The sequence below is a fragment of the Symphalangus syndactylus genome, chromosome 10 (assembly GCF_028878055.3).
Source record: "Symphalangus syndactylus isolate Jambi chromosome 10, NHGRI_mSymSyn1-v2.1_pri, whole genome shotgun sequence".
NCBI lineage: Eukaryota > Metazoa > Chordata > Mammalia > Primates > Hylobatidae > Symphalangus > Symphalangus syndactylus.
The window spans coordinates 51,917,943-51,944,902 of NC_072432.2; the positions used below are offsets into that span (position 1 = coordinate 51,917,943).

At 33.9% G+C, this 26,960-nt stretch overlaps 1 protein-coding gene across 9 annotated transcripts in view; it reads left to right on the forward strand.

Annotated features, from left to right (window-relative positions):
• Positions 1-26,960, forward strand: part of MAPK10 (mitogen-activated protein kinase 10) — a 327,807-nt gene that overhangs the window by 233,615 nt on the left and 67,232 nt on the right. For 6 of the 9 annotated variants that reach the window (XM_055297095.2, XM_055297099.2, XM_055297098.2 and 3 more), the window contains 5 exons: positions 5,045-5,174; positions 9,167-9,225; positions 10,375-10,513; positions 11,195-11,360; positions 13,825-13,896. In XM_055297095.2, coding sequence (XP_055153070.1) covers positions 5,045-5,174; positions 9,167-9,225; positions 10,375-10,513; positions 11,195-11,360; positions 13,825-13,896 — 566 coding nt within the window. Of the gene's footprint in view, positions 1-5,044; positions 5,175-9,166; positions 9,226-10,374; positions 10,514-11,194; positions 11,361-13,824; positions 13,897-13,971; positions 14,000-16,712; positions 20,749-23,121; positions 23,194-26,960 lie in introns of those variants that run through there. The other 3 variants (XM_055297101.2, XM_055297100.2, XM_055297097.2) reach the window with 3 other exon arrangements.

Here is a 26,960-nt window from a genome sequence, read left to right on the forward strand (position 1 = left end):
AAGCGGTGTCAAGAGGGAAATTTATAGCTCTTAGTGCCCACTTTGAAAAGCTAGAAAGATCTCAAATTGACACCCTAACATCACAACTAAAAGAACTAGAAAACTAAGACAAAACAAACCCCAAAGCTGGCAGAAGACAAGAAATAACCAAGCTCAGAGCAGAACTGAAGGAGATAGAGACATGAAAAATCCTTCAAAAAAATCAGTGAATCAGGAGCTGTTTTTTTATTTTTTGGAAAAGTTAATAAAATAGACCACTAACTAGACTAATAATGAAGAAAAGAGAGAATAATCAAATAGACACAATAAAAAATGATAAAGGGATTATCACCCCACAGAAATACAAACTACCATCAGAGAATACTATAAACACCTCTACACAAATAAACTAGAAAATCTAGAAGAAACAGATAAACTCCTGGACACATACACCCACACCAAACTGAACCAGGAAGAAGCTGAATCCCTGAATTGACCAATAACGAGTTCTGAAATTGAGGCAGTAATAAATAGCCTACCAACCAAAAAAAAGCCCAGATGGGTTTACAGCTGAATTCTACCAGAGGGGCAAAGAGGAGCTGGTACTATTTCTTCTGAAACTAGTCCAAACAATTGAAAAGGAGGGACTCCTTCCTAACTCGTTTTATGAGGCCAGCATTATCCTGATACCAAAACCTGGCAGAGATGTAACAAAAAAAAGAAAACTTCAGGCCAATATCCCTGATTAGCATTGATGCAAAAATCCTTAATAAGATACTGGCAAACTGAATCCAGCAGCACATAAAAAAGCTTATCCATCACAATCAAGTTTGCTTCATCCCCAGGATGCAAGGCTGGTTTAACATATGCAAATCAATAAATGAAGTTCATCACATCAAACAGAACTAAAGACAAAAACCACATGATTATTTCAATAGATGCAGAAAAGTCCTTCAATAAAATTTAACATCACTTAATGTTAATACTCAATAAACTAGGTATTGAAGGAGCATACCTCAAAGTAATAAGAACCATTTACAGCAAACCCACAGCTACTATCATACTGAATGGGCAAAAGCTGGAAGCACTCCCCCTGAAAACTGACACAAGGCAAGGATGCCCTCTTTCTCCACACCTATTAAACATAGTAATGGAAATTCTGGCCAGGACAATCAGTCAAGAGAAAGAAATATAGAGGGTATTCAAATAGGAAGAGAGGAAATCAAATTGTCTTTGTTTGCAGATGACATGATCCTATATCTAGAAAACACCATAATCTCAGCCCAAAAGCTCCTTAAGCTGATAAGTGACTTTAGCAAGGTTTCAGGATACAAATTTAATCTGAAAAAGTCACAAGCATTTTTCTGCACCAGTAGACAAGCAGAGAGCCAAATCATGAATGAACTCCCATTCACAGTTGCTACAAAGAGAATAAAATACCTAGGAATACAGCTAACAAGGGACATAAAGGACCTCTTTAAAGAGAACTACAAACCACTGCTCAAGGAAATTGGGACACAAACAAATGAAAAAACATTCCATGCTCATGGATAGGAAGAACCAATATTGTGAAAATGGCCATACTGCCCAAAGTAATTTATAGATTCAATGCAATTCCCATTAAACTACCATTGACATTCTTCACAGAATTAGAAAAAAACTATTTAAAAAATCATATGGAATCAAAAAAAAGCCCAATAGCCAAGACAATCCTAAGCAAAAAGAAGAAAGCTGGAGGCATCATACTACCCAACTTCAAACTATACTACAAGGCTACAATAACCAAAACAGCATGGTAATGTTACAAAAAAAATAAAAAAGACACATAGACCAATGGAACAGAATAGAGAACTCAGAAATAAGACTGCACATTTACAACCATCTGATCTTTGACAAATCTGACAAAAACAAGCAATGGGGAAAGCATTCCCTATTTAATAAATGGTGCTGGGAAAACCAACCAGCCATATGCAGAAAATTGAAACTGAACCTCTTCCTTACACATTATACAAAAATTAACTCAAGATGGATTAAAGACGTAAATGTAAAACCCAAAACTGTAAAAATCCTAGAAGAAAATCTAAGCAATACTATTCAGGACATAGGCATGGGCAAAAATTTCTTGATGAAAATGGCAAAAGCAATTGCAACAAAAGCAAAAAAGGACAAATGGGATCTAATTAAACTAAAGAGCTTCTGGACAGCAAAAGAAACTGTCATCAGACTGAACAGACAAACTACAGAATGAGAGAAAACTTTTGCAATCTATCCATCTGGCAAAGGTCTAATATCCAGAGTCTACAAGAAATTTAAACAAATTTACAAGAAAAAAACCAACCTCATAAAAAGGGGGCAAAGGACATGAACAGACACTTCTCAAAAGAAGACATTTATGCAGCCAACAAACATGAAAAAAAGCTCAACATTACTGGTTGTCAGAGAAATGCAAATCAAAACCACAATGAGATACTATCTTATGTCATTCACAATGGTGATTATTAAAAAGTCAAGAAGCAACAGATGCTGGCAAGGCTGCAGATAGGGATGCTTTTACACTATTGGTGGGAATGTAAATTAGTTCAACCATTGTGGAAGACAGTGTGGCATTCCTCAAACACCTAGAACCAGAAATATCATTTGACCCAGCAATTCCATTACTGGGTATACACCCAAAGGAATATAAGTCATTCTGTTATAAAGATACATGCATGTGTATGTTCATTGCAGCACTATGCACAGTAGCAAAGGCATGGAATCAACCCAAATGCCCATCAGTGATAGACTGGATAAAGAAAATGTGGTACATATACACCATGAAATACTATGCAGTCATAAAAAGGAATGACATCTTGTCCTTTGTAGGGACATGGATGGAACTGGAAGCCATTTTCCTCAACAAACTAATGCAGGAACAGAAAATCAAACACTGCATGTTCTCACTTATAAATGGGAGCTGAACAATGAGAAGACATGGACACAAGGAGGGGAACCGCATACACTGGGGCCCGTTGGGGCCAGGAAGCAGGGGAGGGAAAGCATCAGGAAAAATAGCTAATGCATGCTGGGCTTAATACTTAGGTGATGGGTTGACAGATGCAGCAAACCACCATGTCCCACATTTACCTATGTAACAAACCTGCACATTCTGCACATGTACCCAGGAACTAAATAAAATAAAATAAAATTTTTTTTAAAGTGAAAAAGAACAGTGTGGAATGTCATTATTAAAGAATTCCAGGACAGACTTAGCTGTATTAACTATGTCAGAACAGGATTGTTGAATGAATGAGCAAAGGAATGAATTAAAGAATTAGTAGCTCTACCCTAATCTTCAATAACAATCTATACCCAGAGTAGCAATGTTTATTTAGTACAGGATCCTCATTTTCAGAGCATATTGACGCACTGGAGTTTATTCAGAGAAAACTGACCAGATAGTGGCGGAACTTGAAACTACATCTGACAAGTGATGGTAGGGGACTGGTAGTATTTAATTTAAGAAAGTAAAGACTTGGGGGAAAAATGCTAAAAGCTAAGAGTTACTGAGTGTTTACTCTAGGCCAGGCATTGTGTGCAGCCTTTTAATAGATTTCATATTTTATGGTTAATAATGGAAAGGAAACATTTTATTTTGAGTTGCCCTGGAAGGCAGGACTAACAGTAGTCAGTGGAAACTGCAGAAAGATAACTCTTTATTAGAATGATGGCATTTCTATTCTCAAAGCTGCCCAACAATAGAAAGAGCTGCTTAGATATAATGATTTCCATGTTTTTGGAGGTGGGCAAACAGCGACTGGTGAAGCTTTCCACGGACATATTTTAGAGAGGAATGAGTATTAAATGGAGGTATGGACCAGGTGAACTCTAAGACTTTTTTCAACCTTATTCTGTGAATCTATCATTTTCCTACAGTACAGCAATTCCATTTTTGGCTTTTAGTTCTGTGGTGTGAGCCTTCAATTGTCAATGTTACTTCTAATTTAGTAGATCAGTTGTAGTGGATTCCGGTTTTGCATTTCCTCCCCCACAACTAAGAAAAAACCCAGCAGAACTCAAAGTTTCAGGGATGGGTCACATATTTTGTGAGTGCATCATTAGGTATAATGGCAAAAAGAGCCTCTCTCACTTTCTCATTTGATCTCTAAACTCATGTATTCTGCACATGAGAGAAATAGCACCAAATATTTAGATTGCTTTTTCAAAGCATTGTAAATTTTAATTCTCAGTGTGAAAGCTTCCCATGTGAATAGTATTTATTTTTGTCTTTGTATTTAAATGCAGTTATTTATGTTTCTAAAATTCCCTGATCGCATTTCTTATTTTGAGCTTTGTTATTGTTAATGAGAGTACACTTTGATCATCAGCCCACCAGTGCTTTTATGGCAATTAACATCACACCTTAAAAATTGGTTCTTAGTTGGGTGCCATAGTATGTGGCTGTAGTCACAGCTACTAAAGAGACTGAGGCAGGAAGATAGCTTGAGCTCAGGAGTTCAAGACCAGCCTGGGGAATGTAGTAAGACTCTGTTTCTAAAAAACAATAACAAACAAACAAAACACCTGGTTCTTGTGAATGGGTATAGAAAATGTTCATTTAAAACGACCAAAGAACAATGAAATTTTATAGTTACAAAAAATTAAATATCATATATTAACAGATGAGAAATTCAAGCTCAGAGAGATTAAATGACTTGCCATAGTCACATGGCTAGTGGGAAATTTGAATGCCTGTCTTACTTCTTTATTCCACCCACTTATTGAGGCAATTACATGCTATATTCTTGGCAAGATCTTTTTCTTCTCCTTTGCCCTCTTCTCCTCCTCCCCCCCTTCTCCTGTTTCTCCTCCTTCCCTCCCTTCAACTCTTCTTCGTCCTCCTAGCTAGTAGAATATTCTTATACCATTCACTCACATCTTTACTTATAGCCTGATTGGCATGTGACCAGAGTAGACAGTATCTAAGATTCCAAAATAGCATTTTCTTTACCAGTATCCTTAGTCAAGCAGGCAAGAGTTCTAAGGAATCTTTTGTTCTTAATTCTGAGTTGCTGTTGGATCTCTACAGTGCCGCGTATGATGCTGTCCTTGACAGAAATGTGGCCATTAAGAAGCTCAGCAGACCCTTTCAGAACCAAACACATGCCAAGAGAGCGTACCGGGAGCTGGTCCTCATGAAGTGTGTGAACCATAAAAACGTGAGTTTTGTTATTTTTAAACTTCTGGCAATGGGAGTTTGTGAGATTGGAAAAAGAAAATGTGTCTGTACTTGAGTAAGAAAGGCTTTCTTTACTTTGCAATTCCTGCCTCTCAAGATTGTTTATCCTGCCAATATGCTACATTCGATTTCATTGTCCTCATGGTAGCTTTCTGCTTAAAAATCACCTAAAAACCATATGATGTGGAAGTGATAAATTTTATAAATATTTCCCTAGTTAGAAAATTTACCGTATTTGGTTATCTTGTTTCAAATTGAGAGCTTCAAAAAAGAAACAAGACAAGCAAAGCCAAAAGCCAGAAAAAAAAAACCTACAAAACACCATGCTACATTTCGTTATAATTTAGATTTAATTTAGATTTATAATTTAGATTTAATTGCTAACAGTTGAGTTTTATTCATGTTATCTCCTTTTTATTTCAGCTGTAGTCTGGAGGTGGCCTCTAATTGTTCAGTGAATTCGCTGTGTGTTGGCATCTTATATTTTACAGGGGTGGGCAAGTATGTGAGTACATATTTGCAAAGCACTTGAGAATGGGATCAAGAGCTTTTTCTCATCGGAACTCAGCTGGGTAGACCATTAAAGGACTTTCTTCACTTCAGAATCTAAGCTCCTTCAATCACAGGCCAAGACCTCTAGAATTCTTTCTGTGCTCCACTTCTTCTTAGTAAAGATAAATAGGAGATAATTCATTATTTTAATGATAAATTTTATTAATAAATAAATTATAATAAATACATCGAATACATTTTAGATATAAATACATAATAATAAATTATAAATTATAAATAAAATTTTATTTTCTTAAAAATCAAAAAATAACTTCATTACAGGTAAAATTATTCTAAAGTATAATGGCTATAATAACTCTCTACAAAGTTCTTATGTATGAAAATTACACAGAGCACATTACCAGTGCGGTTTTATAAACCAGGGATCTTGTCCTAATGCTCGCCATCTACCAGTGGCACTGAGAAGACACAAATGTATTAGTATTAAGTTGAAAGATATTTGAAATGCAAATATGCAGATTTGGGCCCCATGACAGTATTTCTCTTTTCCTCTGTTACTGTACCCTGATGATTTTTTAATTCAGTCATTTGACATGTATGTGTTGAATGAATAAAATGTGCCAGGCACAGATCTAGATGGTGAAGAAAACAGAAAAATCCCTGCCCATGTGGAGCTCATGCTCTATTGGCAAGAGCAAGGCGAGCCACAGTAAGACAGGTCAATGCGTAGAATTTCAGGTGATAATAAGTGCTATTAAGTAAGGCAAAGCAAAGGAGGAAGATTTAAAAATGCTGGTCAGTGTATGGTGGGATAGGTTTACCCTTTTAAACAGGCCAAGCAGCAAAGGCCTCACCAAGAAATTGAAATTTTATGAACTGCACACCCATATCTAATATGGCCATGCAACAAACATGAGACTTCTAGAAAGCAATATAGAAATGATAGAAAGGATGGTTCCTCTGAAGAGTTATATACTAATTTGTTTTTTCAGTATGTTACATAAAGGTGAGCGCAAGATTAGCCACATGATCAATGCAATATATTCTGTTATACCAAGGAGGATAGAGCATAACATGGGCAATGAAAAATGGATGGATACAAGCAATGAATCAATTGTATGGAAAGTTTTCCATAAATGTATTTATGTTTCCCTCATCCTCATTCCAGACCCTGTTATGCAATACAATGTGGAGAAATGCTCACTTACTTGGTCAGTTTGAGAGAATAATACTTCCCATTCTTGACTGAAATGTTGGAGACTCATATTTATGAAGCCTGAAAAAGAGTTCCAGATTGCAGTGATAATTTATAAATAGCATCCCACCTGCTACCTTCCTTTTATGTGTGTATGTATGTATGCAGAAGTCTACAGAAACACATTTCTGGAACTTTTTATGAAGAGGAAATTCACTTACAACCAAATGTAAATTTCACATTAATAAGAACGTAGAGCTGTGTTAATACTGTGGAAAGCAAAGGAAGAGTAAAGTAATCCCATTAAATCTTTAATAATAGCGAAGAAAATCTGTTTAGAAAATACTTCTTTATGGTGTTAGTTTGGTCCCCTGTTTTCTGTATTTGTTATCAACTGAAAATTAGATTAAAATTGTTATTTAAAAAAAGAAAATAAATATTCAATTCTAGGAACTAGTGGGGCCTGACAAACATGGATTCACATCTGTGTGTCTTAAGATGCTGGAATAAAAGAACTGAGATTCCTGTGTGGAAACTATTGGATTAAAATGGAAATTTTATAGCTGCGATAATCTCCTTCTACAGATGCATTTTTTAAATTGACTATTGGTAGGAATTAGAATTTATAAGAGAGCAAAGGAAGGATAGAGGAGAAATTGTGATTTCAAAGAGTAAAAAGTGATAAAACAAGGTCATAGGAAAAGGGAAAATAAAAACATACAGTAGGGAATAGATCTTGATAAATTACCTTTTAAAACAATAAATCTTGATTTATTTAAAATTGTAATGCTATTTTCTAAATTTTTTAGATTATCTAGATTATTTGTTCACTAGGTGATCTGGGTTAGCATTTTTCCATTTTTAAGTAGTGTTCATGTGAATGTTTGTGTGGATGTAATGTGTGGTCTATACACAGTCTCTAATATTTTTGTTTGAACAAATAGCAAAATGAAATACGTTACTTTATGAGATTGATAAAGTCCTAGAGAAACAGACCCACTGTAGATGTGCCAATGAAAGGTGTACGTCATAGGCATTTTTCACAACACTCACTAGCACTGAGTACACAGAATAACATGACATTTTAATCACAAGTTATAAAGATAATTTTAGAACAATTTTATTTCTATATGAATATTCCACACTGCAAGGTTGCTTTAGAAGAGATGATCTTGTATTTTTAAAACTATATTACAACCATTGCCATATATATGTATACTAGAAAACATTGGATGGTACTGTGATTATTTTTTGTCAATAATTTCTTAATCAATTAAAACTATGTGAGACATAAAACATTCTATAGAATTGAGTCGATTTCTCAGGTGTTTAAACTAATTTTGTTTTATGTTTATCACTCCATATGTCTTTATATCATTTATAAAGTTTACTGAAATTCATTGATTGATACTTTGAAGCTTAAATCTTGACCTTGTACTTATCTAATTTTTATAAAATAGTTGCAACTATCTCGTGAGTATAAGATTTTTATCTATATATTTTTATATTCATTTCCTACTGGCACGTTAGTACCAAATATTTAGCTGGAAGAACATTTTGAGCTATTGTTGTATATACTCTACTCGGAAATGTGACAAGGGGTTTTTACAAAACTTGCTTATGCTAGAAGGTAGATTTTTTTACTAGCTAATATATAAAATAAAGCAGGAAACAAAAAGCTTCTGAATTTAGATAACTTTTAAATAATTTTCTATTAAATTCATCATTGATATCATGTAGAATGCACCTTTCCCCACACATATTATTGGAGCATTAGTTTAATATTTGAGTGTGAGGTAGAAGTAAAAAAAATATATAAAGTAACAACACAAAAAAATCGTGAAGTAGAACACGACTTTGATTCATCTGGAGAAGTATCCCCTTGCTAAGTCTCGCTGAGTGTTTTACTGCCACCTCTCTTCTCACACGGCATTTCTTCCTTTTTTGCTTAATCCCCCAAAGGCCCATATTCTCCCGCGAGGAATCACACTTGAAAGCAGTGTAACAATTACGCATCTCTCTGACTCTTTCTTCTGCCCAAGAATTGAGCTTTTTAGCTGCATTATTAACCTGAAGACAGATCATCTGTTCTTTCTGAGTATACTTTTCTGTGTCCTCTGAGACAGCTCAAGACATTTTTCCAACTTCTCCATTTCTACCATAGCACTAGTGAGTGACTTTGAGTTGAAATAAAATTTAAAAATAATACATTCTCTCTCTTTTTTCTTTCTCTCTTTTCCTCTGTTCCTTCCACTCTCTTTCAGATTATTAGTTTATTAAATGTCTTCACACCCCAGAAAACGCTGGAGGAGTTCCAAGATGTGTAAGTAACAAAACTCATGAAGGAAGGGAGAGCACAGCACTCAGATAGCCGAAGGGAATATCACACACACACACACACACACACACACACACACACACACACACACAGAGTTGAAATCCCTTGTACTGCTCAAAGAGAGGTAAGAGGTGGGGTCTAATGAAAGGGGTCCAGTGATAGGTAAAGAAGATTCTGTTTGTGGGGTTACTTCCTGGAAAGACATTCTGCCTCCTTTTGGCCTTGTGGCTTTATATACTTTGTTGTTCCATGCTCTTGGTCACTCAGGGAAGGCTTATTTATTTATGATTATTAATAGATTCCACGAACTTTCTACAATGAGTTAATTTACCTGAAGAAATAGTAATAAGGCCAGGCATGGTGGCTCACACCTGTAATCCCAGCACTTTGGGAGGCCGAAGCAGGTGGATCACAAGGTCAGGAGATCAAGACCATCCTGGCCAACATGGTGAAACCCCACCTCTACTAAAAATACAAAAATTAGCCAGGTGTGGTGGCATGCACCTGTACTCCCAGCTATTCAGGAGGCTGAGGCAGGAGAATTGCTTGAACCCGGGAGACAGAGGTTGCAGTGAGCCGAGATCGCACCACTGCATTCCAGCCTAGGTGACGGAGTGAGACTCCATCTCAAAACAAACAAAAAGAAATAGTAATAAAAGGGACGTGAAAATTATCTTTATTCTTTCAATCTTTGTGGTGTCATTGATTTTGTGCAAAGTCTACCCAGTAGTGACAACAGATGGAGGAGAGGAAGTAATTCCCTAGCACCTTGTCTTTAATACAGATACATTGAATTTAATGGAAGAAGCTGTCCTTAATTTTTTTCTTATTTGAAATTATAATACTCACAAAAGAGTTGAGGGAATACAGGGGAAAGTGAAAGCAAAATTAAGGTAAAAAAATCTATGGACATGAACCAGACACTGATAAATGCTTTTTCTACTAGCAACCTTGTGGTAGGGTTCATATAGCTAACACACATGCAATACCTGGAAATTCTCAAAGTCTTGAATAAGTCAAAGGCAGAGCTAAGAAGTTCAGAAGACTTACAGAGTTAGGAGAGAATTCTGACTAAATCAAAGGACTTCATAGATCTTGTGATCTGGAACTAACATTGTGTATTTACCCTTCTAGTTACTTAGTAATGGAACTGATGGATGCCAACTTATGTCAAGTGATTCAGATGGAACTAGACCACGAGCGAATGTCTTACCTGCTGTACCAAATGTTGTGTGGCATTAAGCACCTCCATTCTGCTGGAATTATTCACAGGGTAAGAACATCTTCTCTAGGACTACAATTCAAATGCTTTAAGAAGAAGAGTAACTGTAGATTATTTTCTTTATACGGGGGGCATTGGTCAAATATAATATACTTCCTCATTTCTTTGGTACTAGAATTAGCACCTAGTTCACTAATTGTAGAAGGAAATTCTAGTTATATTGTAGTTGAGTTTGTTAAATGTTATGTTTTGGCTCATTGAGATGCAGCTTCTTAGAAGCCTCATGCTTTCAGCTCCTTGATTGGCAGAAGTCATATGTGCAACTGAAATAAGACAATCCATTTCCATAGTTTGTTTCTGGCAGCATAAAGACAGCTTCCCTGATCTGTTCTTCGGTCAGGCCTAGAAATGATATATATGTTGAAAGATTTATGTTGTCTTAAGGAGAAACCTAACAGAAGACAATAAATGATATTTTTTTTTTCTAAAACCTCTTCCCAAGATTAGTGTAAATTGTGAAAATGATAATACAGTTCTTTTCTGGGATTAAAACACTTTCCAAAAACTAATAGTTAACTTATTTGTAGTAGTAATCATTTGCTTTATTTAGGGCTCTGTAGGCAAGGGGGACCTCATCAGTGCTACTGCAAAATGGCTATGTTGATTGAGTCAATGGAAATAACGTTTCACTTGATACTGGCTTTTAATTTTTTCCCTTATCCTTATTGTTAGGATTTAAAACCAAGTAACATTGTAGTCAAGTCTGATTGCACATTGAAAATCCTGGACTTTGGACTGGCCAGGACAGCAGGCACAAGCTTCATGATGACTCCATATGTGGTGACACGTTATTACAGAGCCCCTGAGGTCATCCTGGGGATGGGCTACAAGGAGAACGGTAGGGATGCTTCGGGAGAGCAGCGTCAAAACCATGAATAAAACGGGTGCACATTGTAGATAGCCAAGGGGAATGTTCTCTTTCATGTACATGCGTTCATAAAGTAGGGCTGCCAGATAGCATATTCAGGGTTTTTTTTAATACTACTGGTAAGAAACACTCATTAAAAATGTGAAGGATGTTATTGAGAAGTCTGTTTTGCTAGAAGAGCACTAAATGTTAATAGTAAAAAAGAATTGTAAATGGAGTCTGATTAAACAGTCAAGTGGATGCTGATTAGCACACGTGCCTAGATATTGAGAAAAATTGCTATTTGGGTTGCAGCTCAGCTGAGCGTGAGTGTGAAAACAGGAAGGAATCTACCACATTTAGCCATGTGGCTTTTATGTCGTATCTCAGACTGATGGCTGTAGTTCTAGAAAAAGACAAGCAAAAAAGTGACACAAATCCTTGGAGTGAAAATCTTCACAGACAACTTTGAAATAATCCAAATTATTTAAACTGAATAAGAATTTCTGTAATAATTTAAGCTGCTCTTTAAGAAATATTTAGAGTAGCAATTGCCTAATAAATCCTTATGTATTCCAAAAATCGTAAAAAAGGAAAATGTCAAATTTGACACTACTGCTTTCATAAAGAAAACTTAATATTCACGAACACTTTAAAATGAAGGCTATGGAAGGATTCTTAAAAATGTATTACAATTGAGTGTAGTTGATTAAGGATTTATTAAATATCTGTTAGAAAGCATCGCAATGTATTATTTTGATGAGACTATATCTTACAAGTAATGCACCATATTGAAAACATATTCAATATAATTAGGAATTAAAATAGTTTTAAATTAGGATTGTATATGTATTCAATGTATCTTTAATATTTATTTTTATATTCTATTCTATTCTATTTAGTTTTTAGCAGTCTATATTAATAAGTTTTATAAAAATAATCAGTGTATTTTTATGTACAGGTGCTACAGGGTACTTTCGTGAAAATTCCCTGGCCACTGAAGTTTACAGAAACTTCTTTGTATACTCTTAGATTAGAAGACAGATAATGTATGTATGCATTTATCCATTTATACAGAGGAAGTTAAAAAGTCACCTCTTACAAAGGTCAGGTTCACGCTGGTGGGCAATATCGGAGTTCTGGTACCTTTTGACTCAAAAGAGATGAATCTAGCCTTCCTTGCAAGGCAATACCACATCTAATTTATTCAGAAAAGAAGACATTTTTATACTTTCTTCACAAGTTATTTTTAAAAAGTCAAAGGAGAAACAAAGTCAAGAATCAAGAATGTACAGGAGACTGGGGGGTGCGGCAGTCTGAATTTGCCTATTTGGGCTTTCAGATCTTGGCACTGCAAATAGCTGGTATTAAAATCCCTTTCCCTTCCCTAACTAGAAGGAATTGCAAGTTGCTGCTTTAGGTTTTTGACTTCTCTAAGTCCATGGAGGAGGCCTGCCTAGCACCCTGGTGCTGCCCTCCCACCATGGGAGGAAGGTTACCATGCAGAAAAACCTGCTTGCTCCCACATCAGGCATGCCCTGCTGTCCCCTGCACCTAGCCCCGCCTTCCTTCCCCAGGGAACAATTCGGCCAAATGATTCTGCCCAAAGGTTCCCTTTGTCCCTAATAAAAAGCAAGTTGGAAAGGGGGTAAAGATTGGTAAGAGAAGGCAAAGCATGTTTTCCTAACAAGTTTGGCAATTTGGAAATAAATATATGTACATAACAATTTTTAACACCTTTAATACTTTTTTCACTTTCCTTCCAGATGACTCCTTTATACATGTGCTAATTCATCATATGTCTTTTTTCTTGAAATATTTCAAATGGAAACTAAAACTGATGTTTATTTACAAGAATAAACTTCTGAAGGAAAAGCTAAGTCCCAAATACCAGGAATTCCAATTCTTTTGCCTCTAAACCATGGTTCCAGTCATTTCCTGGTTTATTGGATTTGGTTGAATTTATCTTGTTTTGCCCCCGCCCCCTGGCCCCCTGAAAAAAAGGTGGTCTCTTGTTGCCCTATTCTCTGTAACTGAATAGAATAGAAAATGAAAATAGCCACCTCTACAAGTTAATATTGTTTTCTCTGCATCCAGAAAATGACACAGAAAACCCTTTGGTGGCTTTTAGCTGTCACCTGCCATGGAGATACTTTTGGTTTAGCTATTGCTTTTCTCAGTCACCAATGTCACCACTTTGTGGCACTACTGAGAGGCAATGTAAGGCACCCACAAAGTAATGGTTTTTTAAACATTAATTTGAGTTCTTATACTAGATACTGTTTATGTAATAGCACAGTGCTGGTTTGAATTCACCTTTTGGCCAACTTTTGGTGGGAGGTGAAAATTGTACTTTTAATCAAACTGTTCTTTTTCCTCCTCCTTCAGAAGTCAATTATCTTAGTTAACTTTACTTTCCTCCCTTTTCTTCACTACCCTCTCTCTCCTGTTCTAGTGGATATATGGTCTGTGGGATGCATTATGGGAGAAATGGTTCGCCACAAAATCCTCTTTCCAGGAAGGGACTGTATCCTTGTACCTTTTGCTACAGCTTTACCTGTTTTGTTCTCTCTCCCTTTTAAACACATAATGATTTTACCAGGAGAGTAAAGATAGAAGCAAAAAGTTGGGTAAGTGGTGTTATTGTAATAAAAAAGTGATAATTTCTATAATCTGACCAGTACTGAAGACTACCTACCACAATGATTTCTTTTAATTAAATTTCAATGGGCTTTTTTCTTCTAAAATTACTTTCTTGCCTGCAACTAAAAATAGAAATGCTATTTTTCTTTAATAATAGAGGCCACCAGATCCCAAATGATTAAAATATATTTACCTTTATAACTAGCAAAATAAGTCACTATTTGCAAGTCATTTTCCATCTCCTTTCTAAAACTATTTTGTGCTTCTACAACATTTAGGCATAATAATTGCTCTCCTTGCTGACATTCTAAGCTTCTGTCTATGGCTTCGTTGATTTAAATTACTCTTGACATTAAATCAAGTCTTTAACAGGTCAATATAGCATATCCTCCTCAAAACATGAACTTCTGCATTTAAAAATTGTAATTATTGTTCAAGTTGCTAGTGGTCAGGTGAGTTTAATGTAGACTTCTCTCACCTGACTTGGAGATGTGACATAGACATACATACTTGTTTTCCCAACCAAATTTATAATTTCATAAAGCAATTTTAAGTTCTACTACTGAGTCCTGCAATAGAGTCCATCAGAAATTTCCTGTAGGGCTATCTATGATTTGGAATTATCAAATGAACTGATACATTTCTTAAATGGCCAAAAATTCACTCTCTAGTAAAGGTACAGATTTGTGTTTGTAATATATAGACAATACAGTTTACATATAATAGTGGAAAATACTTTTAAAAACACAAAAATACCTTACTACAAATACAAATACTAGTGCAAATCTAAGTACAACCACAGTTGACAACTTTAACAATTATAATACAGGGTTGAATTTAGTATATTTATTACATATGGATGTTTTGGAAATTGGCAATAACCATGTGACCCATAACTCTATTAACCGTTCTATTTGATTGATAAGAAAGTTTTATTAAGGAATCCTTTTCTTATGTAAGAAAGGTTATGATTTTTATTTAGGTGTTAAAAAGTCCAATAGTAAAAAACAAAAACAAAAAAAACTGACTCAACAAGAAGTGGGTACCATAATAAGCTTGTATTTAGGTAGGTGTTTATTCATTCTGCTGGATATTAATGAGATAGTCTCTAAATTCCACTAGTAATGTAAGAGTGATGACATAGTCTAGAACTGCACTGTCTAGTAGGTAGCGACTAGCCACGTGGTTATTCAGCACTTGAAATTATAGCTAGTCTAAATTGAAATGTGTTTTATGTGTAAAATGCATATCAGATTTTGAAGATATTTTTAAAAGCATGTAAAATATATTATTAATAATCTTATATAGATTGTGTTAAGGCGATAGCATTATGAATATATTGGGTTAAATATATATACCTGTTTTTTATTCTTTTGAATGTGGACATTAAACTTAAAACTACATATATGATTGGCATTTGTGACTGTCATTTTTCTATTGGACAGTGCTGGTCTAGAAGATAAGAAAACTACATGGCAACCATTTATTTATAACGAATCTTAAGATCTTGAATCTCTGTTTGCTCCATGTTCCTTTCCTATCTATAGTGTGAAGTATCATTTTCACCATTAGATTTCATATGGCTACTTAGGAAAATTTATTTCACTTATCTGTAGTTTGGGGATTAATTATATACCTAATATAGTTTATTTGAACAATATTATAGTGCACATTCATATTTAAATGTGCTGACTTTATTCAAAAGTAGGAATTATTTTCTTTATGCTTTTGTCTTTGGTATATAATACATTTTAGACAAAAAAGAACCTCTCAATCAATACTCAGAGTGAAGTTGCACAGCCACATCTCTCTAATGCCCTTGTCAGTGGAAAGCAAAAAGCCACAGGATTTCTCATTTCCATGTAACATTTTGTTACATGTCACTTGATTTCACGTAGCGAGGTTGTTCTCTGAGATCTTATTTAGCTCTTCAGGCGTTTATAAGGATTGCTTTTCTTCTGTTTTGACAGTATTAAATTTAAAAGCCAATAAAAGAGAAAAAAAGCAAAAAGTTTTAAACTCAATCTAACCCTTCAGAAAAACAAAAAACCAAAAGCAAAGCACCATATTGATAATTTTATTTTCTTTTAAAAATTTTTCTCTTGGAAGCGCCCCCCCCACCCCCCCACCTTTTTTATCCTAGTTTGTTTTAGAAAAATTTTTGGAACTGAAATTAAATTGTGTGAAAATTAATACATAACATTTATATCCTTGATATGTATGAACCTAGACATTTAAATAATCTCTAATACAGATAATGTAGATTATAATAAAGGTTTGCATTTATTATATAAATGTATGTATTTCTTTATCTCAAGTGATGATTACATAGTACAGCAGTCTTTGATAGCCTAGTGCCATATGTGATAATGACCCTGCATGTGGACCTAAAAGTTAAAAAAAAATTGCATAAAGACATCTACAATGGAAAGCCTTTTGCTTAAGTTAAATTTTACCAAAAAATGAGTAGGTATTTTCCAACAAAATAGGTTAGAAAAAATATTTCCTTTTTGAAAATGTTTCCATTTGGATTTCTTAGCCCCTTTTACCTATAATTAAAATTATAACTTAATGTTTAAAGTTATGGTTACATTTAAAAAACAAACCTATAGAAATCTCAGTTAAACAATGTGCTTTGTTAATTTTGAGTGGAATTGTTTTATTAATGTTTAAATGTAATTGTTATCATTTTATGCACAGGACTTCCTACCAACAACTGAGCAGTCAGATAACCTCTCAAACTATGACTATCAGACACAAGGCTGAGGGCTGATTCAAGTTATTTATCGGCAGAAGAATTACACAATTTTAAGCATATCGAAATTACTCTAACATTTATTGGAAGAAATATCAAAGCTAAGTATATGCTAATTGATACCTTGACTACTTCCAAGGCTCTCCAGAAATTTCAAAAAACAATCAGAGGTTCTCATGTCTTTCACCTAGAATTACTCAGAGTAATTTATATTAAATTACTTTGAGGCTGAAAAATGATGTGATAATACTATCATAATAATCAACATTTTTCTTCTCTCTTCACAGAACTTTTAAACTTGAACCCTAAGCAAAAATAGTAAAATGTCTTGACAAATCAGAGAATCTTATGAAATTGTCACTGATGACTGAAGTTTAACTACTTTCCCACATTCAAACTATCTTTGCATTTTGAGAAACATCCTGGGGGTTTCTTGGTGGTTGATATGATCTAGATGATATCACAGGGAATTGTCTTGGTTACTAAATTAGAATGTTGACAAAATAAACAAAATTGAACAAAATAAACAATACATATTTGCTTTTCCACTTATTAGTTTGCTAATTACTTTACTATCCAGAGGATCACTTCTTAATACTTATTTTTCTTGTGTAAAGTGTTTATTAATTATGCATACACTATCATACACTTAATTTTCACTATAGTTTTATGATTAAAACATTTCATAGCATATATTTTTACATAATGTTTATTTGAACATTATAATGCACATTCATATTTAAATGTATTACTAAACATTCTTTAAACATTCTTAAACCCATGCTGACTTTCAAGTTAGAGAGTAGTAAATAGGCCAAGTCCATTATTTTTTTTATGTAGCCCCAAGAACAGATAAAAGAAATCAATGACTTTAGCTTCACTCAGATTTTGTTCCTTTCAATAAAATTTACAGGAAAGCAGCTTTACAATGCTTCCTTAGAAGTTTTTTCTAAGAACTATCCAGTCATTCACTGCCTCCACCACCCCAAACCCTAACCAGGGCATGCCATCTTGTTGATTATCAAAGAGTCCTATAGTCCCAGTTTAATTTTCACGAGTCCTTTCTTCAAACCTGCTTCTTTTAGATACATTCTTCAACCTTATTTTTTCCATTCTACTTCAAATGGTAGCACCTTCTTTGAGCAAACCCTGTGATGTTCCTTTATCTAAGTTCTCGGCCAATATTCTCTGGATATAAAGTTAAAGACAGGCATACTGCATGCATTTGAAAATTCTAGACCTAAAGTATATTATATCCAAAGCTAACAGCTGCACTGCTAAAATAGCTCCTCTTGCCTTTCCCTCTGAAGAACAGGAAATTGCAATTAGAATGAAAGAGATATACATACAACCTTGCCAGGGAGCCAAGTTATTAAGGAATAGGTAAATGGTTTTCCAAAAGTATATTTGAAGAAATAAGAAAAACACCCTCAAGTTAACTGAATGCTATATCCTTTTAAAGTTTGAATATGAACATTAGGAAAGATCAAAGTAAAATGAACAAAAATTTGTGGTTACAGATTGTTATATCCATCTAGCACAGAGATATTTTAAAATTCTTCTTGCTTCTTTGAAATAATAGTGCTTAATTCCTAATAAACTTTTGCAACTAACAACTTACTACATAGTCTAACTCTGTTTCTTAGAATTAAGACAATACAGGGTTATTTCAAACAATATAAAATTTATGGCTTTAAATAAAGTTAGGATGAGAAAACTTAGTAGACATTCTTTCACATCTATAAGCAAATTGCATGTAATTATAAACAAATATTTAAAAATAAAATTATTGTTTATTTGAATTTGTTTAAAAGAATACATTTTTACCACTAATGTGCCTGCTAACTCTTCTCTTTTGTTATTATTTTATGCAAATGTGAGACAGGATTCACCAGAATGGGAGCTGGAGATTCTGAGGTTGTAAAGAAATAAAAGCAAGTTTAATAGGTAGACTCAAGGAGAAAGTCTTTTTCTGGTTTCCTGGCATTACAATATTTAGCATTAAGTTCTGTAAATTGTTGCTTATTTTTCTTACTTAGATTTACATGTGCAAAATATGTACATTCTTAGTTTATTTATGTATGTCAGTGGTCTTTTAGAATTCTATCTTTGAACTGAAGTTTAGTACAAGGTCCTTTTGTTAAATAACTAAATTTATGATTTAGTTAACTAATTTTAAAAGAAATGTTCTAATTTTATAACTGATAACTTTATAACATAATTTTTATAAAATTATAACAAATAATTTTCAAAGAAATGTTCTGATTTTAGAAAACTATATTAAATCTTGCTATTGTGTGTTGAGTCATTCATTGAAAGACAATTTGTCGAATTCTACACTAAATGAAAATATACTTAGGTGTGTTAAGGAGAAGTCTCAGAAATTGTGATAAAAGAGTTACATAATCCCCTAGACAGGAAACATTTTCCAGGATAGAAGCTCACATAGTCCAAAAATTATTTAATCGTGGATCATAATTTAAGCTATTAGATGGAGTGTGGAAGTAGCAATATAGTTCTTCATTTATTTAGATTTAACTTCCAGGGCTTACATTATATCATTTCTATCTCTTGGTTAGAAGTAGAAGAAAGATAATTCATTATAAGCTAATTTCTGACAAATAATATGACATGAGATTTTCAGAGGTTCTCACTCTGAAAATTAATCATATTTTGGTAACACCAAAATTTACTCAACATTTCTTCTAAGGAAAGTGACTCAGCATCTGAGTATTACAATTGCAAGTGAATCTGCCTTCTGCCCATGGGAATGCTAGAATGATGATGGAAGAATGTGATGAATCAGAATTTTAAAAGCCAGCAGAATTCTACCTTGGCAGCATTAGTGTACAGAACTCTTAGAGAGACCCAGATGCTGTATCAGATTGTCTCAGAAAGCATAAAATGCAGTTTTCAACAGTGATTGAATTTGCTAATTACTTCTAAGGTCTATGCACAGTCCCTATTCATTGGAATACCTGACAATTTCATAAAATAATCTATTCTTAACTTGATTAGCAATATATATATATCACTAATATATTCAAATACATATTGTATTAGTATGTTTATGTATCCTAATATAGAGATATAGAGATACCACTACCACCTTCCTGTTCAATAAGAGTTGGTATCAAATTCTTTTATTATACATTTTCTGTTAGTGGAGATGGCAAATTCATGAAGTTTGGAAAAATGAGTTTATCTTGAGCCATAATCCTCTCTTGAGTACATAAAAATCTATATAAATTTATGTACATATATTCAATTTTTGTAATTCAAGATAACAGCGCTTATCATTTCTAGGCACAAGGCTTAGCATTTTGGTAGCATAGATGTAAATATTCTCTAGGAATAGTGAATGGTGAGTAAAGTTAAAATGGGAATTAGAAAGATTTCCAGGATATTATCACCCAGAAAGATATATTAAAATAAAGAAAATGAAATTCAATATGTACATCAGAATTTCAGATCTAGAGCCTATATCTCTGCATTATTTTTATGCAAAAGCTTTGTGATCTATTAAATCTATCTTGAGTTCTGCCCATGAAGATATATTTTAAATAAATGTTCTTCTTTTACATTGTAATATTTCCCAGATCCCCCACACCAAAAAGAGAACTGTGAGATATACCAGTTATTAATACCAGTTATTAAATCAACAACTGGTCCAGGCATGGTGGCTCATGCCTGTAATCCCAGCACTTTGGGAGGCCGAGGTGGGCATATCACAAGATCAGGAGATCGAGACCATCCTGGCCAACATGGTGAAACCCCACCTCTACTAAAAATACAAAAATTAGCTGGGCATGGTGGCGTGTGCCTGTAATTCCAGCTACTAGAGAGGCTGATGTAGGAGAATCACTTGAACCCAGGAGGCAGAGGTTGCAGTGAGCCAAGATCGTGCCACTGCCATCCAGTCTGGTGACAGAGCTAGACACCAGCTCAAAAAAAAAAAAAAAAAAAAAAAAAAATTAACAACTGTATAGAACCAACTGGTGCAAAAGCAACATAGAGACCAGAATTTAATTTAGACCATCTGTTGTTGTTGTTGCTGTTGTTTAAAGGCATGTGAAGAACAGCAAAAAACAAAAGCAAAAAACCAAGGGATTTTAGCCTGAAAGATAAAATTGGCCAGTTTTAGGAGAGGAATGGTTAGGGATTACAGATTATAGTTACATACTGTAAGGTTCTTATTTGGATGAGGAAACACAGTAGTTCCTGTTTACACAGTGAAGAGAAGTTCCATAGAGTCAATGTGAGTCAATATGCAGGATGCCTTTCTAAGTGGTTTCAACAATGAAATAGATTGCCTGATGAGTGGTGAGATTCCTCCATTGGAAAGATTTATTATAGATGTAAATATATAATTATGTAAATTTAAAATAAATAAACCTTTTCCAAAGATATTTAATTCCCAAATATAATTTTAATATATTATTTAATACATGATGATTTGATACGTAAATAATATTTATTGGGGACTCGCTATGTACCAGGCAGCTGTGCAAGGATCTTTATCAGACATAACTTTTTCAAGTCTTTTATAAAACTCTACATAATAAATACAGCTTATCATCAATATTTTAGAGGATAAAATTGAGGTTTAGAGAGAAGTAACCTGGCCAAGGTCATGTAGTTGGAAAGTAATAGAGTTGGTTCTCTAGCAGAAAAAGATGAACATATCTGCCAGAGATATTGTAAAAAACAATTTTATGCTAAATGAGAAATAGAAATAGATGTTTCCTAAGTCCCAGACAGGTTAATGGCAGAAACCATTTTTTTTCTAAACATTTGAATGGAGACAGGCAAGAGAAAACACTGCATATTCAGATTTTTGGTCTCAATATTTTTTGTATATCTCTTCCACAATATCTATAAAATATAGATATACCATAAATAGCAATTTAGTCAAACTGGTCTCTTTGGACAGTATGATAGGAATACTTGGAATTTAAAAATAAATACGTTTTCAGTTTTTTTCCTTAATCAAAGATTTCTCAATACTACCCTGTTGTGAGACAGATATTACTTGAAATTACAAACACATTAATAATAAAGGGATGCACAACTGTTTGCTCTATCTTTCCCTGATATTTCTGCATGTCAGTTGCTTTCCTAAACTGGAAGCAAAACAAATTTGCTTCTTTGGGTATGCTTATCACCTTCAAAGCCGTAACCATTTCTTTGCAGTGATCACTTTGTTTAGGTGTTAAATCAAACAATGGAAACTTTGAGTTTAACCCGAGTGAGATTTTCACATTGGAATGAATCTCATGAGGATCTCTTTAAGGTCACTGCCAAATTACAAGATGTAATTTGAAAAGTAAGTGGAGCAAAATTATATTGTGCTGCTATCTTAATGCCTTTCCCTATTTGCTCCCCCCCAGCATCCCTAATTCTTCTTGTTTATTTTTCCCCCCACAAGAATGCCCTCTCTTTCTGACTTTCAAGTAGAACAAGTGAGTAACCAAGTATAGTTCAAGAGAGAGATTTCACTTTCTTGCCTCACCCTTCCCCATTTTGCCCCTCCCTGTGTGCACCCTTCCCTGGCTTCCTGGTTTTAAGTTCTGGATGATACTTGGCAATAACAGAGAGGCCATTATAATTTCACCTTGAATTCCAGGTTTCTTTTGATTCACAGTCTCAGAAGAAGTATCAGCTCTTTAGTCATGTTGTTTATTTCACATTGAGCCATCCCATTTTGAAAGCCAGCATTTCTTATCATTATAAGGCAACTGTGTTTATAAGAATAAGACAAGGCTGCCTGCTGAGAAACATGCTCCTTTGATGAGAGTCAATGAAACTAAGACAACATATCCTGAAACATTCATTCTTGAACTGGCTTTTCACTTCTGGAACTGTATTTATATTTATAAATAAGGGTAAATGTGTTTTATAAAAGAAACTCTTTTGAGGTTGCTGGCAGCTCAGCTTTTCTTTTTTCTTTTTTCAAATATGTATACAATAGTGAAAAAGAAGCTGATTTGCATATTAACAGTATCTAGAATAATTTATGATAAAAATCAGTAGGATTCTAGTAGATGAATGCAAATTAGACCTTTTAAATCAAAACCTAAATCAATCATTGAGTTATAATTGCAAAGTAATATTATTCTAAATTAGGTAGCATTGGGTAGCGTTGTTATTTCAGTTATATGACAGAAAAGGGCCTTGACAGCCTATGTTCTCCCCTTAAAACCATTTAAAATACTAATGATCATGCCACTGGCTTCTCATCCAGTCAGTGAAAAGTCAGACTATTGCTCTATGGCATGAGTAGCCCAATGTTTTCATTTATTTGTTGTTCTATTCCTGTGTTCTTGTTTATCCTCATTTCATTTTTGTTTTCAGTTGACATGTGGTCAGTAGGGTGCATCATGGGAGAAATGATAAAAGGTGCAGTGCTGTTTCCTGGCACTGATCGTATCCTTCTTAGCAGCCAGTGGTATTTATGGGTGTCACTCTCAATTAATTCCCTTTTGTCTCAAATGCAATACTGCCTATGGTATTTGTTCACTGTCCTTAAGAGAGTTTCTGTGAGACTCAATGTCAAATATTTACAAGCTGGCATTATGGCAGAGCAACTTTGTTTCCTAGTAAGATCTTATGTGGATAATACAGTAACAAATATGAAAGAGTCAACCTGATATCAAAAGGTCTGCCTTAATTCAGTTCTACCAAACTGATAACATTGAGTACTCTTCTTTCTTGTTTTTGTAGTTGTAGAAGTTTCAAAATTAAGATATATTCATAGCTAGATAATAAATAACAAAGTCTTTCAGTTCTAAGACTGAAGATTTATACTTTGATATAATGAGAAATATTCATTTGGCATGGAAATTTTTATCAGATTCACGTTCCTCCACAAATACTAATTGGTTTGTTTTAACATATATTCAGAGAGCATGGATGTGAATTTCGTTTTACAACTGATCAAGTTTTTCTAAAATTATTTTTCTTATTCACTCCATTTATGGGAATAATAGCTCTAATTCCTTCTCTTATTTTCTGCATGTTATTAACAAGTGCAATAATTAAAACCTCATTAATAATGGTTATATAAAATATCTGAAGAAATACATTGAAATCACTTGAATAAGTAAAAGTGATTCTCTCTTAAGCAGCAAATAACTAACAAGTAAAGATCAAGACCAGATGTGGTAGCTCATACCTGTAACCCCCAACACTTTGGGAGGCTGAAGTGGAAGGATCACTTGAGCCCAGGAGTTTGAGACCAACCTGGGCAACAGAGCAAGACCCCTGTCTCTACAAAAAACAAAAATTAAAAAATTTAGCTGGGCATGGTGAAAGTACCTGTAGTCTCAGCGACAAAGAAACTAGCTGAGAGGATAGCTTGAGCCCCCAATGTCAAAGCTGCAGTGAGCAGTGATCGTGCTGCTGCACTGCAGCCTAAGTAGGCAACAGAGTGAGACCCTGTCTCTAAACAAAAAACAAACAAACAAACAAGCAAAAAGATTCCAGAGGTTCTACAGTATTAAATAGATATGAATAGTGTGTGATTAGTGATTAGTATATGGATGTGTCATGGGTCCTAGCATCAGGCTTAAAAATAAGTTACTCCCTTAGTTAGTTAAATATCCCTCTACACTTAGTCACTTATGAAAGTTTTATGTCTTCATCCTACTAAAGGTAAAACCTCTGCTTTAATAACATACTTCAAAAATAAAATTGAGCCTATAATAATGGGGTTTTAATGTGTAATTAGACTAAATCTAATTACTAATACAGTGTATCCATACCATATTATGATTAGCCATTTGAGTTGTTTCTAATATCTACATTACAATTTTTTATCAAATGTCTATAATATAATGTACACACGAGGATTAATATTTATATCTGGTTTTACATGTATACATATATGAATATATATATATGGTTTCATACATATATTCTCTCTACATATTAAAAGAAAACGTCCTGGAAATGACTGAATTAGGCACTCAATTTTTGTTGGAAGAAAGGACTTAAAATACTTTAGTTAAAAATAAAGTTACACTGTTTTTACTTCTGATTATTCTTACTAAAAACTTTTTTCTGATCTTCTGTTTGACACACATTTTAAAAAGTCTTTCTGTTTTGTCTTCTAAATATACATTTTATTAAATGACATCTATAATTTACCACATCAATGTTAATGCTCTTTGAAACTAACTGGCTTTATAAAAACTGAATTCCTTCAGATTTCTTAAAAATCAGGAGGAATTTTAAAAAACAGAACTTCTTTTATTCCCAATGAATTATAAACTTGTGTTTGGCCTTTGGGCATGAATATGAAATTGTCTTTAAGTTTGGGCTGATTTTAGATAATTTGATGAAAATAGACTCAATTTGTTAACTTAGTACTCTTTGCTTTTCCAGAAGTTCATTGTGGTTGAATAATTGGTGACTAAAATGAATATTTGCCACCTGTAAATTAAAATAAGTGTTTTTTATCATCTTTGTTATGTTTCTATTAAGAAAAATTAAAACAGATTTCTACAACTGAATTACCAAATACAATTTAACATTTTTCAAAATAGTTTCTTGGGAAAAGTTGCTTGTGTGTCATTTTTTAACTTGGGTGTCAAAATTCCTTGTAAACAATGCTTTAGGGTTTTGGTAATGTGGCAGTATCCCGTTCAAAGCCGTTGATATTTAGATATGAAGTCCTTTATGGAGCTCTTGTATGGGGACATATTTGTAAATTTCTTGGAGAACAAATAGGAGTCATTTTCTAAAGTATGTCTTCTGATTGTGGGCTGTGGTCTCAATGATTTCAAACATCTTGGTTAAAGTTTTAAATCAGTCTTAAAGCAAACAAATTTTGAACACTGAATATCAAATACTTAACCTCTTAATGTATAAGACATTAATGATTTAAAAAATTCTGTTATTTGAAATGAGTTTTCTGAAAATACAATAAAATTATACCTAAATCTATTAGTTAAATAGAGACATTAAAATAGAGCTGGAGATATGCCATATTATAATGTATACCTATATAGTAGATTATAAGGAGTTATGTTATTTTGAATCAATATATCCTCATTTATATAAAAGCATTCTCAAAACAATGATTTCTAAAAGCTCTTGGAATATGAGCTATGCATAACTTTTTTTAATTTTTAATTTTTCTGGGTACATAATAGGTGTGTATATGGGGCACATGAGATGTTTTGATGCAGGCATGCAATGCATAATAATCACACCATGGCAGGTGGAATATCCACCCCCTCAAGTATTTATCCTTTGTGTTACAAACAATTCAATTATACTCTTTTAGTTATTTTAAAATGTACATTTAAATTATTATTTACTATAGTCACCCTGCTGTGCTACCAAATACTAGATCTTATTAATTCTAACTTTTTATTTTAGCCATTAACCATCCCCACCCACCACCTCCTCTGCTATCCTTTCCAGCCTCTGGTAACCATCCTTCTACTCTCTATCTCGATGAGTTCAATTGTTTTGATTTTTTAAATTAATTTTAATTTTAATTTTAAGTTCCAGGGTACATGTGCAGGATATGCAGGTTTGTTACATAGGTAAACGTGCACCATGTTTGCTGCACCTATCAATCCATTACCTAGGTATTAAGCCCAGCATGCATTAGCTAGTTTTCCTAATGCTCTCTGTCCACCCAACCAGCTCCCCTGACAGGCCCCAGTATGTATTATTCCCCTCCCTGTGTCCATCTGTTCTCATTGTTCAGCTCCCACTTGTAAATGAGAACATGCAGTGTTTGTCTTTCTGTGCCTCGCTTATTTCACTTAACATTTTTAAATGTACCACATTTTCTTTATCCATTCATCTGCTGATGGACGCTTAGGTTGCTTCCAAATCTTGGCTATTGTCAACAGTGCTGCAACAAACACAGCAATGCAGATATATATCTTTGATATACTGATTTCCTTTCTTTTGTGTATATACCCAGCAGTGGGATTGCCAGATCACATGGTAGCTCTATTTTTAGTTTTTTGAGGAACCACAGAACTGTTCTCCTAGTTATTACACTAATTTACACTTCCAGGAATGTACAAGGGTTCCCTTTTCTCCACATCTTCACCAGCATTTGTTGTTGCCTGTTTTTGGATATAAGCTATTTTAACCGGGGTGAGATGGTATCCCATTTTAGTTTTTATTTGCATTTCTCTGATGATCAGTGATGTTGAGCACTTTTTCAT